At 40.7% G+C, this 16,716-nt stretch overlaps 1 protein-coding gene across 3 annotated transcripts in view; it reads right to left on the bottom strand.

Moving 5' to 3' along the window:
* Window positions 1–16,716, bottom strand: part of RASAL2 (RAS protein activator like 2) — a 158,942-nt gene that overhangs the window by 105,438 nt on the left and 36,788 nt on the right. The window contains exon 1 of one of the 3 annotated variants that reach the window (XM_057374945.1): window positions 16,472–16,634. The exons of the other annotated variants lie outside the window; for them this stretch is intronic. Within the exon in view, the coding sequence (XP_057230928.1) occupies window positions 16,472–16,520 (49 nt within the window). The 5' untranslated portion in view covers window positions 16,521–16,634. Of the gene's footprint in view, window positions 1–16,471; window positions 16,635–16,716 lie in introns of those variants that run through there. 3 annotated transcript variants of the gene reach the window in all.

Genomic DNA, 16,716 nt, shown 5'->3' with positions numbered 1-16,716 from the left:
CCGATTTAAAATTGGTCTCAAGTGGCTCCAGCATTTCTTGTGTCCACAAAATACGCAGACAAGTAATTCAGAAGGCAGGACCTTCTCCTTGATGCACAGCCCAGCTACTCAGGCTCCTGTCCAGTCCTTCCAGGGCAGCAGTTTACTGGGAAGMATTTACACAGTCTCAGTATCACAAAGAAATCAGCTTACAGCAGTGACTGCCACTGTATTAGTGATGTGAGATCCCCAGCCGTACTGAGCCACCCACGCAGCTGTCAGCAGGTAAAATAATGTCAGGGGAAGAAACGAGTTTGTCAATTAACTGCAGAAAATCTGAAATATTTTCACTCTTGTTTTTGATACTGACTGCCTACAAACGTGATCCTGCAATAGAAAATTTTCCTCCTTTTTTTTTTGGTAGTGTTTACAGTTAATTGTGCCAAATCATTCATTTAGGTTTTCAGAAAATTACTATTTTCTTCCTAACAATCCAGTCACTTAATCATCACATTTGACATGTTTAACAGCATATATTTCRCTGCTCCTAGATATTTAAGTAATTTATGCACAAAATGCAGATTTGCTATGTTGGAACGTAACTGTATTTCAGCTTTAACATTGTATTGGGAAAACAATCYTGCTTAACTTTATAACATTTCACAGAAAATATACACAAGCAGCTTTACATTTGCACTGAGCATATGAAGATAAATCTTTGGCAAGGGCCTCCTGTGTGGGAAGTCTGGTCTCCACCATTCAGCTCTCCAGAAAAACTACCCAGCTCGGCTGCATGGAGCTTCAGCAATTTCTCAGAGTATGTTGTTTAATAAATACTACCAGYCAATTACAAAAGTAAAAAAGCAATACCACAGAAAACCCCAAATGCACCATTGCTAAGCAGCTGGAAGAAGGAGAACCTGGCWCTGATGTTACAAATTAATATTTAAAGCTTGCTCGCTCTCTGAAAGCTGTCTAGTGCTTGAGTAAAGGCTCCACAATGTGTAAAATTTCATAGCTTACATTGTAAAAAAGATGAACTGCAAGCTCCCATGACCGAACTGCTTCATTCTAAATTAGTTTTGGACCAAACAAACTTACCAGCTTCTCATTTTTATTTTTTTTTCCAAAACAAGGAAGGAAAAAGGGGAAAAAAGAGTTTAAAAAAACAACAACAAAAAAAACCACAAAAAAACCAAAACCAAATAAACAAAAAAACACCCCCCAAGTGACATACAAGCACCAAAATTCATTATAAACCCTGAACATTTATTCACCACACTTGGGTTTTCAACCAAGCCCTCTTTTTAAYTGAGAAAATCAGCAGGCTAAGCAAATACCACTTCTGAGAAGATCCCAGCTTAAGTTCCCAACTACCAGCCATCAAATGAGCTTAAACCTGTAGAAAAATAAACCAAATTGCACCCTGTATACTCCCTAGAGAAATCAGAGTGACAGGSACCCTGGATTTTGCAGTCTAGCTCCCCTTACCTTTTTTTCCATTCAAAACTAGTGCTCAGTGCATTGGGACAGTTAATGGAGGAGTAATCAATATACAAAGCAGAAATGAACACAAAAATTTTCCAATTGACCCAACTTGACATGCAGTTAAATAGCGCAGAAGATGAAAGATTCTTTCCTTCCCTTTAAATTAGAGACTTTTCAAAATATTAAGTTTTGTTTATGCAAGGGTAAGTAATTAATGACCTAATATCCCCTTCCCATCYCCTATCACCAAGATGCATCTGTTTCCCCCTGCAACATTTCCTGCAGGTGGATATCACTTTTCCTCAGCTCAATGCAGACCAGTGCACCTGACTTACTTGACCTCTTAATATTTARTGTTAATTAGTGTTTAGAAGCTACACAGACGACGAATGAAACAGCACCTTAAAAACTGTTGCATTTGGGCTTGGAACTGGCATTGCTGGAAGATAGAGGTCCCTTAGTGAGCCCCAAATAGAGCTCCTSAGAGCAAAGCTGCCACGTGTTCTTCTCACAAGCCTGGAGCTGCAAGCTCACCTGTCCCAGATAAATCAAGATATGTTGTCCCCACTATGACTATGCTGAGACTGAAGTGCCTCTGAAGAAATTAAATGGTGGCACAGAGCATTTGAATGCCACAGAGCACTGCATTTTTCTCACCAAATGTTGGTGCCAAGGCAGGCTCTCACTGCTGTCCCTGCCCCACGACTCCAAACCCAAGCTGTCACAGCAGCCTGACTCAGCTCTGCTTTTGCCCTGGTCCTGTTTCTGCAGGCAGCCCCTGAACACTCTACAACATGCACAGGAATTTCTGCCTGAATAYGAGGAAGAACTTTACTGTGCAGTGACAACACACTGGAAGAGATTATSCAGAGAGGYTGTGGAGTCTCCCTCACTGGAGATATCGCAGACCTGTCTGGATGCAATCCTCTGTTGTGTGATCTAGGATGACCCTGCTTTAGCAGGAAGGTGGCACCAGATGACCTGCTGTGCTYCTTTCCAACCTGACCCATTCAGTGAATCTGTGATTTATGCCCTCTAATTCCCTGGCAAAACCRCTACAATTTCTCTGCTGATACAAACTCTCCACGTAAAAGTCTCCTGGTTTCATTTTTCCATGCTATTCCTGTGATCTGCATGAGAAGCTGCTATAGCCCTGTCAACTGATCAGAGCAGAGAGAGATAATATAAATTTATGAGATGCTGGGCTTTGGATGGATGCCAGGAAATGTTAGCRAGAAAATCCCATTTCAATACATCATGAATAAACCTGCAGAACGGCAATGCCAGGTTTTAATTTCACTAGCAATCTTTTGTTGTTGTTGTTGACGACCAAACACAGCTCGTGCCAAGTTTTGAGAGCCATAAAAAATGTACATTTAAGAGCCCACTCACAGCTGCGAGCCACCCTAGCCCGCCAAGGGTTTCAGCAMCATGCACTGGTGCAAATAAATAAATGCATGACCTGAAGGGGAACACTCTAGCAACCACTCTGCAGCACGGAAAAGCAAAATGATCTGTGTGCAGTGAGTTACGGCACTTGCCTCAGAAACTTGGAGAAATTTAGGGATTTCTGTGTGAGGAAGGCAAGCCCTCAGATTTGACCTGTGACACGGCTGCTCCATGGCCTTAGCACTGGGCTGCAAACCACTGAGACAGAGAGCTCTGGAGCCACAGATCACCAACCTGAGTCCCTGAGGAAAGACAGCTGCACTGAGCYACTTCACTGTCAACTTCTGCAGCTCTACACATAAATCAATGTTTATATATTTATATAAACTTTGACTACAGAAAGAAAAAAGTGCTTATGCCCCCTCCATTTCTTCATGACCACAGGTTGGGCTTGGTACCATCAGAAATACCATACACAAGCTGCTCATTTCCGTTTTTAATAGCCTTGTTTTTCAGTAGGCAAATTTAACTTTCCATCACTCCTCTCCATTCCCAACTGAAGTGTTTGGGTTTACTGTGGTGAGAGTGGGGAAAAAATCATTACTGCTGCAATCTTAAAGCAAGGGTTTTACCACCAAAACACAGTTTTATTGCTAGATGTGATCCCTGTGTTTATCAAACCAACTGCAGCTTAAACTACTAAGGGAGGAAATAGAGTATATAGGCAATTTAATGGMTAAACATCCCAAAAATGGTCTTGGTAACTATGCCCAAGTAGCAGGTGCACTTATTCAAAGTTTCCAGCCTTYATTTTTATGTAACTAGAAAGGAACATATCCTCCCTGTAGACTGCTGCAAAAATAAGACCTAGCAACCCTCCACCAAGGATCTGTGTTTATAATTTCATTCTGTATACTTTTAATTAGTTGCTGTAACTCTGTTGGTCTTATCTTTTTTAAAGTGAATAAACTATATCAACAACTCCTTCACACAATACTAGTTTTGTAAACAGATTTTAAAATGTAAATATATTTTAAAAGCTTCTCAAACACTGGAAATCCCACTGTAAAGCCAACTAGCAGCAAAAGATAACCACCAGCTAATTGACAATACTCTCCAAAATCATTGGAGAGTTACTCATACACTGTATATCAATAAAGAACTTTAGCAACATGAATAATTAAATTCTTGCATTTATCATCCAAACACCACCAATATTTGCAAYATTCTGTCTGCTCTGATGACCTTTCAGATTGAATACAACCACGAGCCCAAAACTGCAAAGTGGACCACTAAACCACGTCCTTAGACAGCACTAAAGCATTAGCCACAGATTTGGACACTGGGAGCTGGGCACACAACAGCACTAAAGCATTAGCCACAGATTTGGACACTGGGAGCTGGGCACACAACAAACCACAAGGAAGAAAATAATTCAGAATTATTTTAGGGTCTGAATTTAGGTAGGGAAATTCCTTGAGCTGTATGAGAACTACCCTAACACCCACCCTGCAGCCCCATCAGAATGTTRTGTTAATATCAGCAAATTAAAGAGCAACAACTGACAACAAATCACTGATATCTGGAATATAACATTAAACCTTCATCTACATGGAGAAATAAACTCCAGAGAGGAAATATGAAACATCCTGGTATCTCAAAATGTAAAAAGTCTTAAATTAAAACACTTAGAAACAGCATGGGAAAAGGATCTGTGTAAAATTCCAGGTAATGTAGCACTACTACACATTGCATAGAGAAAGTAGTAAAAGAAAGAGATGGGGAGGGGAGAAAAAAGCATTTATTAAACTCAAATGACCTTCTAAGCAGCAGAGTTTTCTCTCCACAGGTTGTCTGTCAGGAACAGCCTTGAATCAGTGCAGAAGCCCCACGYCAGGGACAGTGATGAAGCGCTGAAATGAAGATGAACATTCTGCCAGCCTGGCCTGCTGCGAGCCTGGCGCCAGCACTGGAGGAGATTCCAGCACTGGCAACTGCGTGCAGAGCCAAGGGATGGAGCAAGGTGACCTGCAGGCACCAAAACASATTATTCTCTATCTGTCCCTCTTGGGGAGAGAAAGGAGCACACCCTCTTTGAGTAAAACTCTGTTTGCTCGCAATTTAAAGGATGATTAAAGATGTCCAGTGTGGGACATGATGCACCGTGATGCACCGTGTGATCTCAGAGATGAACCTGTATGTCCTAACACTGAGCCTGGCCTGTGAATTTAATGCACAAAAAGARTCTCTCCCAAAAGGAAAAGATAGAGAATAATTTCAACCTCTGAAGGGAGAGGAAGGAGGGAGGAAGAGAAAGAAGATAATTTCTCTTTCAGAGACTATTTGGGGAACTAATTTGTGACATGTGCCCACACTTCCTCACTACAGGACAAAACAAAGAAGTGGGTGTTGTGAAAAAGGATTTGCACRAAGCACAAGAGTCCCCAGCCACCAAGGCCATCCTGAGTACTGCTGTGGGTGTCAGCTGCACAGAGCCCCATCCTCCAGCAAGGCATGGACAAGCACTCCATCTCTTTTGTGTCTTTTCATTCATTATGATGATACCAGAGATCACTTTTCTTTCAAGTTCCAAAATTACTGGTTYTGTTTCATTAGGTGTGAACACCAGATGATCAGCACTACCTCTCTCTGAGGTCAATCCTCCCAAAATTGAGAAYGGTCCCATTTGTAAATCTGCACAAGCAGCACTTCCAGCAGACAGCCACTGTTCAGCAATCTCTTTTAAAAAACACATATTCTCAATTATTTTCATTGCAAACAATGAAATTTTAACCAAAAGGTTTAATAGAACCATGAAAAAAACAAAGGAAACAAACCCCAGAAATRCATGCTCTTGCTTGGAGCAAAATCTTCTCCAGCTGACATTTCTRAAATGCCTTTTTTTTTTGTTTTCTCACTTCATTGGTAAAAGGGAAAATGAACTGATATTTGCTGTTTTTACCTTAACCACACTAGCCCTGTTAGCAAACCGTGTACCAACCTCACCAAGCAGCACAGAGCTGCGGTGAACAATAAAGTCTGACTTTGAAATTGTACCTTGAAGTCTCAAACGAACCTGCCAACAAGTCCAAAATATATGCTCTRAATATAAAACACAAAGGCACTCCGGGTTTTATAAAGACACAAGCAACCASCAAAGTTAGACTAAATTAATGAGYRTGTGTATTCCAATTCCAACAGACARTGCAGCACCAGTCTGGCTTCACTTAGGAACTTGTTATAATCTCTGCCTTATAAAAAGGTTTTTACACATATGAAACACTCATATACCAGTGAGACATAAAATCAGGATGTAATCAAATCTCCACAGTTTTATGTACAAATCCCTCGGGACTCCAAGCTGCAAAACCAAACGTGAATATTTGCATCTTGTTTCTAATAAGGACCATGTGTTTTTTGACTTGAGTACACAAGTTTTCAAGAGCTCTACACAATATTTTTTGAGGTATTTCTATTTCGAATAAGCAATCCAATTAAGTGGAGATAAACACGCACACACATCGGTGACCTTGTTTAAACAATGCACCAATTATTGTGATAAATCTGGTTGCCAAATCTAAATATAGATTTACAGGAAAAAACAATGGAGTTTGAGTAGAAGACAGCCTTCTCCTATTTACTGTTTACCTAATTATCCAAATGAATGTGCAGCTTGGCCTGTCTCCCCTTTTCAAGCAACATGACCACTTTCCCTCTGGGAGCCAAGAGAGCTCTGGCTGTTACTGGAATCACAGCATGATCCGGCACATTTGATGCTCCGAGTGCACTTGGTGCAATTTCAAAGCTTGTCTCACAGTTTGGGTATGTGCACACTCTGCTTCCCCCAGACAGCCCCATGCCTGACACAAGGCAGATAGGCACTGCAGGACTGAGTCACTGCCACAGAAACAGGCTTTAAAAAATTAAAAAAAAAAATTCAAATGAAGGCATGGGGGGAGGGAGGAAAAATCCCATTCAAAACCCACTCTAAATTTCCAACTTTGGGTGCCCAGGCAGGAAATGAGGGGAGGAGGGAGCACGGGGCAAAAAGGAGGAGGAGAAAGTTCTTCTATTCAGGGTTGTATTTTTAGAAGATTACTAATTTTGTTTTGTCACTGTGTTACAGAAGCTAGATCTGTGTGAATTTAAGCAGCATTATCCTTTCTAATTTTTGCTAAGTCCAGGCTGCAGTCTTAACCTAATCTCCTTACATGGGACACAGCAGGGCACTCGCTCCCCCTGCCCTCCTATGGCTCATATCTCTCCACCAGATATTCCTGCCTGCAGCACATATCCAGCCATGCATTGCCTCTCTTCTCCAGAGCATGTAAAAAACAAGGAGAAACCCCCCTTTTGTGCTGGGAAACAAAATCTACGTACTGAGGACTCCAAACCTGAACTCCTGATTTGCTGTGAAGCTCCATAAGGTAACAGATTTATAACCACARCGTAAGGGAAGGAACACCACTGAAATGCTTTTCCTTCTTGCTAAAAATACCCACAACTTAAAGTGCCTTTGCCCTTCTTGATCTATTRATATTTATAAGCCCAGTTTTGCTGGGCAGGCTGAGGCTAGAGGAGAGAAATCTGTGCCCACTATTTCCTGKTCTGTTTTAGTCCATAACAGTTATGCATCCCATTTATTCTTATTCTTTCAAAGCAAGTTAGTTTTAACTTTTATTTTTTTAACAAGTTTCTGTCCCCAGCTGTCATTTTTAGGGTTACTGTCCAACTATTTTTTTATTTCCTTTCTCCATGTTTGCACAGCAAAGGCCCAACCCATTTGCAACTTCCCTCCCTAGATGCAAGTTGTCACGCATAGATCAATTACACAGAAATACAATGACTTACAGTAAAGAAATCATTTGGGAAAAAACAAACATATGGACCTCAACTTATTTATAAATATCTTCAAAAAAGAGCCTGGAAACATCACACCCTGGGTTGGCAATGCACAAGGCAGAAGCAGTGGGGAGTGGCAAGGGAAGAGGCAGACAGACAAGGATTTTATTTTTTGTCGTGTTAAAGTTTTGTTTTCTTCTGTCCAGAAAAACAAGAAAGGCCAGGAAATCCTCAGAATTTGRCATTCCCAGCACCATCTCATTAGATGAATACAAGGTCCTTGCTTCCTGTTCCCTCCTCACTTCACAGCGAGCAAAGACAGAGCAGGGCAATGCCAATGTCAGAATGCAACAGCAAAAAAGCCCTTTAAGTAAAAAAGGGAAAAAGAAAAAAAAAAAGCCACCAAAAAAACCTCTGTGCAAAATTTGGCTTATTCTATTTCCTTCTATTACATACTAATGCATCCAGGTTTTTTGAACTATGAAAACCCAAGTCAGGTGTTAAGAGTCACTAAAGCTCCTCCTACACTTCTCACCTCTGAACCAAAGATTACCTGGCCAAGCMTCCTGCAAAATAAGGTCTCCTCTGACCATCACCAGCCAGAGGAATTTTGGTGTASAGATGGTTAAATAGGAAGGAAGGATGAAAGGAAAAGATCCCAAAGCTCAGATCAACTCTCTCTCCACTTGCAGCCCTGATGTAGGGGAAGGAGGGAACACAGGGACCCAGTTAGTGCTGCTCCTGCTCACATCAGGTATAGGAAAGTAGGAAAAGCGGTGGAACATACATAAAAGTCTCCTTTCCAACCTGTGCCATGGGCTCCAGTTCTGGAGCATCTGTGCCCTCCTGCATCCCCACCAGAGTGCCAAGCACAAGCAGCTTTAGACTCAAAGGCACTGGTGCTCAGGAYTGACACACAATTTTGAGACCCACGAGAAGCTGCTGTGGTTTTAGCATCATGTAGTTGGCATGGTGTCCAAGAACAGGGGCCAAAACTCACCTTCCTGTACAAACAGACATTTAGGGACAATTGAAACCAAAACAAAACCAAGTTCTTTCTGTCTGAAAAGCTGTCAAGCATATCAAGTCCTTCTTTTACCTTCTCGACTGTCTAGAAAACTGACAGAAGAAAAATGATTATTACTCTGGAATAAGATGGAGTAGAAGTCAAGAAAAAAAAAGAGAAAATCCTAGTTTATCTTCTTAAAATATAAGCCCCTCAAGGAATATAATTTGCTGCAATTAAATACAAATATCTAATCCTCAAGATAAGCCTTAACAAATCATCTTGAGAGTTTAATAAATTGCGGTTTGGGGGATTTTTCAGTGCATCTGTTAATGTATGTAACTGACCTGTCAAACTTAACTTCTGAACTTTTCACACCAGATGAACACAGGAGCCAGAACAGAAAGTATGCAAGACAGTCTGGGACTACTAAGAGAACTGTTTCAATAAAGAGGTTTTGAATATTTAATTATTAAACTAGAAAGAARTCTCAGGTCTCAGCTTGTACCATATATAACTTCACTGAAGTTATATTCAAAAAGAGAATAGGTTTAGATTAGATACTGGGAAGAAATTCTTCCCTGTGAGGGTGGTGGTACAGGTTTCCCAGAGAAGCTGTGGCTGTCCCATCCCTGAAGTGTCCAAGGCCAGGGTGGACAGGGCTTGGAGCAATCTGGGATAGTGGAAGCTGTCCCTGCCCATGACAGTGGGTGGGAACAAGATGATTTTTAAGGTCCTTYCAACCCAAACCATTCTGGGATTCTGTGATAAATTCATCTACCAGACACTGCAATGCCACCATGGGAAGCTATGAATCTGCCATCTAACTTTTGGATTCAGACTCTCACAGATGWGTAGGAAATTATTGACACCAAAGTGCTTGAAAAGAGCTGATAATACTATAGCTATTTACTGTCCTGCAGTAAAAATACAGTTGCTTTTACACTTCAGAAAAATGTAGTTGTCAATATCTAAAATAACCCTTATACAGTGTTTAGATACAAAGAGTTATCTTAACAAGCTCTTTTTTGAGTCTGCATTTTGAGTCTTTCCTTTCTGAATCACGAAAGATTAGATACAGGCTGTATTTCTGATGCACAGAAGGCATGAGCTCTTCTCTCCATTTTCTCACTTGCTTTGTTCCCCAYCATCCACAGATAATGTTCTCCAAGCAGCTGAGCAGTCAAATGCTCTGTTCCCAGAGACGACACCCATGAGTCACTGTGTACTAAGACAGGGTGCAAGATCTCCCAACCCTTTCCCCCARAATCTCTACAAACTTTATTGTGTCTTAATGAGGCAGCTTTTGTTATCAAGTGAATAAAAATCCACATTTCCTGCCAAACCACTAAACCACGTTCAAATGGTAGAACGTACACCCAATTTAGCATTTCTTAGTGGTTTAGGTGGAAATTGTGGTATGCAGAGACTGACTTTGCGAAGAGGGAGGATAATTAAGTCTGTGAAGTCCAGAGAGAATCAACTCCACATTTACTGGATCTCAGAAATACAGGCAAAGTTCTGCAAATCAAAACTCACTGCTCCCACCAGGCTGTTGCACCCTGCAGGAGCTCTGGCTGTGAGCTGACCTTGTGGGAGCACTTTGTTGYTCTGAGCTGTTTCAAACCTTCCTTTGGTGCTTGTGGTTTTATAATTCCACACTTTCATGTGTCTCATCAAAGGAACCTGTAAGCAAAGGTGGGAGGACACAAATACCTCTTAAACTGGTAATCAGTSTGCAATGGAATTTGACTGCAAAAAGTTTACCAGAAATAGTGCATGATTTATGCAGAGATGATTGCACATAGATTTCTTATTCAGAATCTTTGTCACATTCACTGGGAAAAAAAGTGGGTTTTATTTCTGTCCTTCATTCTTCTATCCTACTGGGTTCTTTCAGTTACTTTTCCCACTCACTCTCCTCTGCTCTTCCCATGCAACAACTACCAAACACTGCCAATAAATGGATTAAATCACACAAGCTTTCCTGTTGCAGTCACTGCACTTTTCACAGCTGAGTAGTCCATATCTATTCCATTCCCATTTACAGGGATTGATCACTGAATTGAACAGGAGAGTTCATCCAACYGCACCTCTGATTTCAGTCTATTTTTAAAAGTCCTTATAATCACAATTCTAGATTATCAAATGAATCACAGTTCAATAGATTCAATAATGCAACAAATAYTTATTCCAACACCAACTTACATTTAAAGCTGGCAATGAGAGAATATTAAAATAGAAGCTACAGCTCTTTTATCATTAAGAAATCTGAATTTTGTACTACATAGTTAGATATTAAGGGAACTTCTGAATGAACCAGAAGGTGGCAATTTCTGAGTAATCCCATCAAAGCCAGAAAAGGCAGGGGGAAGGGAAATCACTGCTCTCACATTCTTTGCTTATTACTAAATCCAGTACAATTAAATCCAAGGATTCCTGGTAAAATAACTGAAGCCAATCATCACAAACTACACTACAGGGAAAATTAGGCAGAATTTATGCAGCAATACAAAAGAGAGCAGTGACACACAACACAATTTCTCACTAAAGGATGAATAAATGTGCATTTAAAGCTCAGAAACTTAAGAGCTAGAAATAAGAGGGGGAGCAAGACATAGAAAGGAAGTGCAAGGGAAGAGAAGGAAGAAATGTGTTCATTATCTCAAGAGCTCAGCTCCAGAGATTCCAGGAGTAAAAAAGCAGCAAAGAGATTGCAGGGCAGCAGCTTSTGACACAGACAGGTCTAATGCTGCCATTACCTGGCCATACACAWTTGACACCTGATGTGCAGCTCTTGAAATCTGACAGCTAGAAAGCTGAAATTTAGCAAGTACAGTTACTTTAAGCACTTACTCAGGAAAAAGCTGGATTTAGCCCAAAGAAGAGCTGGCCGCTGCCTGTGATTGCCCCAGATTTACCTGGCTATGGCAAAAGTTCCATACAGGGACTTTAAAAGCTTTAAAATCTACAGACACAAGCAGGAAATTAATGTTTGCATTTCTTTTCGCAAGCCTAATTATAACTTCCATTCCCAGAGTTACTTTCAGTATTCACAGAACTCAGTTTAAATTCACTCTTCCTACTACCTAAACTATCATCTAATTTGTTATCTCCTCTCAGACCCTACTAAAACTTAAACTGGAAACCTCATTTTCAAAACTAATTCTCTTACTGTTATCTGATAAAACAACCCTCAGGATTACAAATTTAATCACAATAACAACAGAAAACACTGACAAGTGAACTCAAATACTTCTAGTGTTTACACCAGCAGCAATAATTAGTGTTTTGTCATGCCAGAAGGTGACTGCAGATCTACCTCCACAAGGAAAGCAACTGGAAAAATGCAAGTAGCCTCCTTGCAGTCCTTTACTGAAGAGGAGATGCAGAGACACTAAGAACAGGAAAAAGGTTACTTATTTAATATAAGRTACTTTCAGAGACAACATGATTTATTGACAAAGTGATTTATTACTCATCCAAATTCACTTTTGAGAGGCTAAAATGTTTTCAATATTAAAAAAAAAAAACGAAAAAGAAAATATATATTAAGTTCCCAGCAAACAGAAATAGGAACTTACTAAGATTTTTTAACTTTACATGGCTCAATTTCCTCTCCCTCCTGCAATTATCTGTCTGCAGAGGAAATAGCACACAACATTCTGTGCCTGGCTAGGAGGTTCGTAAGAACAATGAATATACAAGGTAATACCATGTTATTTTTAAACAGATTTTTTTTTTTTGGTTTTTTTTTTTTTTTTTTGAGTTTTTTTTAAAAGAATATTTAAAAGCCTTTCTGCAGACAGGAGTCTGGTGGCTCCATGACAGAAGAATGCAGCACTGCTAAATGCAGAACAGATTTAGAATATTTCTGACACCTGTGCTGCAAGACTATCATCAAACAAGATGGTTTTCTTGGTAAATATGTTCTATAAGATGTTCATTTGAATGGGCAGCATAAATGTCACTGCACTCAGGTGATTCAATCCATACTGAAACTCCCTTAACCGTGGGTCCTGATACAACAGCTCAGGGGCTACTACCCTTAAAAGCCATACTGCTCTACAGAAAGGTAAAGATCCCTGATGTATCATCCTCAGCACTCTCAGACAGAAGATATTCCTGATGCTGAAATAAAATTACCCGAGCTCCCTGTTACTACTGTTATTCACCTGCCAACAGACAGCAATGTAAAGATGCTGCAGCCATTAAGGCTGTTACTTTTCTGCTATTTGAGAGCTTTGATGTGACAACTTGAAAGTTCATTTAACAGCTTCTTGCATCCACTGTCAATCCTGCAGAACCTCCAGGTGATATGGCAGCATCATCTGTGGTGATGCAGCTGAAATAAGGGGTGTCATAGCTAGAAAACAAAGGACACTGCTTAGCTAAGTCCTTCTCTGTAAGTTTTTTTCCTTTGTTGTTCTTTAATGTGTTGAGTTTTCCATCCAGTTTGCAATACTTTTGTATTTTATAAAACAAAAAAAAAAATAATATTCAAGAACAACCAGTATCAGTTGACTTTGATGACTTTTCAGCTAGGGCATGGCTCAAGCTCATCTCAGTTTATTCCAAATCCAAAAAAGAATCTGCATTTTCTCTGCAGTTGTACGCCAGCAGACGGGCAAATTAAAGAGTATTTAAAAGTAGCAKGGATCTCAGGAGAGAAGAGATAAATACAGCAGCATTTGTTAGCCTGGCAAAATGCCATTTGCCGACTTTAACCATGACATTTTATAACCTTTTTGTTTTAAATAAAGATCAAAACCTTAGGATGTTCAGTTTCACCACCACTTCATGAAGTGCTCACAAGTTCTCTACCATAACCAAGCTAAAACATATTTATATTGGTAGGAATCCTTAAAAATATATCATTAGATTAAAATATTACATTCTATAGGGGTCACAAAAAAACCTACTGCCTCAAAGTATGTGGAATATAAATCCTGCTGAAATAGTATCTGACCACATCTGTTCTTATCCAAAAGTCACCACTTAGAAGTCCCTTTTAAAGTCTGATGTTTCATGTAGTTCATTAATCCTGAAATCTCTGAAAGCTGCTGGTAGCTAATCAAATGCATAAATTTGGACCACACAAACCCATGATCACTTTCAGATCTCCTTCATGTAAATCTCTCCCTAGCAACTAAGAATGGAAGCAAATATTAGACAAAGACTCTACATAGCAAAGACAAAATCAGCCTCTTTTGCAGCAGACTTTATCTGCCAAAATTACAAGTGACAACACAGAATAAGGTGTARATCTGTATTTTTGCTGCTCCCCATACTATAAACACTGGAAAATAAATACTGCAAATGTCTTTTGTGTTTCTTGGTAATGTTTCCTTCCTGTGCCATTTCTTTTTCCATCAGACTGCTAACTGCAGYGCTCCTTTTATCCATGGACAGTAGGGAGACCTGGGCAGCAGGCTGGSATTACAGAACTGGGCACTCAACTGCCCAGATGCAGAGACCAAAGCACACACTTTCCATGGGGCAGAATGAGTGCCTGTATTTACACACCCTACCCAAGTGCTTTTTCAATGGGTACACTCGCTCCAGGATCACATTCCCTTCAGACCATTCTCACAGCATCCTAACTTCCTAACATCCTGCAGGCATTTAAAAACCATTTAACACACCTCCCCACAGTGTAAATAATGTGATTCAAGGAAAAAACCCAAAACAAYTCAACTCTCCACAGGTTCTGAAATCATGCTGAGAGTTATCACAGCCAAGGTTTTTTAAATGTTGYCCTATTGGCTGTTTCCCTCAACAAAGAATTCTGCTTTCAAATATTAATAGGCTAAAACTTCTCTGAAGAAATGCACACAAGGTATGTACACAAGGTAAAGGTATGCTCKAGTCACTTAATATCTWCTTGCCTATAAAAAAMACRTCTGTGTTAATTCTCAGACTGACYTTTTTTTTTTTTAAGTGAAATTTCTACTAGAATAATTCCTTTCTCCTTATCTCTGAAGCAAGWAAAAGGGGCCTAGAGGAGAGCTGGAGAGGGATTTTGACAAGGGCATGTAGTGACAGCACAAGGGGGAATGGCTTCACACTGACAGAGTGCAGGGTTAGATTAGATATTAGAAAGAAATTCTTTTCTGTGAGGGTGGTAGGGCCCTGGCACAGGTTTCACAGAGAAGCTGTGGCTGTCCCATGCCTGGAAGTGTGCAAAGCCAGGTTGGATGGGGCTTGGAGCAACCTGGGATAGTGGAAGATGTCCCTGCCCATGGCAGGGAGGTTGGAACGAGATTATCTTCAAGGTCCCTTCCAACGCAAACCAGTCCATGATTCTATGACATTTATTTTCACTTTGCTTCATTTTGTAAAGACTGATTAATTCACCAAAAGTCCCAAGCTATTTATAGAGAGATCAAGGAGATCTCCTCTACAGTTTCCTGTATTTGTTACACTACATCTGTCACAATGCAATCAAGGAGATTACTCTGTTTCAAGTCATATCTCATTTTTCCTATAGGCAGAAATCCATGGATTCTGAGAAGTCTTGAGTGAGTAAGGAGGGACCAGTACATTTGGACTAGAAGGGAACAGCACTTGCCAGCAAGACCTCCTTCCCAGCACAGGAAAACACAATACTTGGCACACCCAGACCGTAACTTCTACAGAAGAGAAGTGCTTGTGCCTGAACCGCCCCCTGCACAAACACACTCTCAGCTGCAGCTCTGGGAGAGATGGGCAGCAGCCAATAACTCACACAAAAGTTCTAATTTCCAGGAACAATTTTTCATTAAAATTCACACACTGATAAAATTGGAACTTGGATAAACTTGACCACGTTGTGGCTCAGGTTGTATCCTCCTCCATCACAGCCTGGAGCAAAGAAGTTGTCCTGCTTGTGGACGGCTGTTTCAGTATTTGATAACTCATGTAATTGGTCCTAATTAGCCAGAGTCATTGAAGAGCCTTTTGCCCTRTTAAAGATTCATTCCCTCAGATATRGCACWGCAGAAATTGCTTCATGCTGAAGCAGTTTGGGATGTCTGCTCTGCAGAACAGGCAGCATGAAGAAAAGTGCTTGCACCAGAAAGACACAAGGCTAATAAAATCAATTCCTGACATTTGAGACAGCTTCTTAAAAACAGTCACTGGGTATGCATATAATCACACTCCATAAGTACACTGATTTACACAATTAAGAGCTGGATAAACACCATAAATTTAAATTTAAAACCCCAAGCACAGGCTGGTGCTACTCTCGAATATTTTAAAATCCAAAATATCCAACACTGCTGATGACAATTTCTGTAACCATGTAACACAARAGCACCTTACTGAAATCCAAGTAGATACTTGCCACCAAATCAAAAGAACAGGAACATAGCAACAAAATAGTTTCTCCTACAGCTCATCAACATTGYTGTCTTCTCAACCTCATCTTTTGGTACAATCACAACTGACAGAACAGTTTAAATCCTMCTGACACTCCTGCAAGCTCCCCACTCCCTCCAAAACCTCCCAAAGTAGATGGACTGCTGCTGTTACAAAGCCAAGCTAAGGTAAAAATCCCAGGGCAGGCTCAAAAACAGACTTTAAATACACATTCCTCCGGACAACTATCTTCTCCACGGACAAAGGTTTTGGCATCTTCAGGTGGCAATCTCACAGTGGAGATGAAAGATRAAAACAACAGCAATACCAGCAGCTCTCTGCCTGCTATGGCATTTCTCCTCCCAAGCACCTAAACCCTTCTGAGCTGTTATCTTTCCCATCTGGCAAGATGTTTCCCGTACTCACCACTCCATGTCTTTGCCTGCATCAGCATCTTCCTCATCAGGCTTGCCATACTGGAATTTTTACCCGTGCTGTCTAAACCTGCTCAGGCCCAAACTGGGTGGAAGAGGTAAAAAAAGACACCTGCATCTTGTCCCTGCCAGCGCCGTGGCTTTTCCTGCAGAGGCTGCAGAGCGACTGGAGGAGCGGGGCTGAGCACACACACACACACACACGCGTGCATGCACACGCACAGGAAGCCTGGAACT

The sequence above is a fragment of the Malurus melanocephalus genome, unplaced genomic scaffold, assembly GCF_030028575.1.
Source record: "Malurus melanocephalus ecotype Western Australia unplaced genomic scaffold, MMel_1.1 scaffold_236, whole genome shotgun sequence".
In the NCBI taxonomy this organism is placed as follows: Eukaryota; Metazoa; Chordata; class Aves; order Passeriformes; family Maluridae; genus Malurus; species Malurus melanocephalus.
Note: the sequence above shows the minus strand (reverse complement) of the source record. Positions and strands in the feature narration are given on the sequence as shown.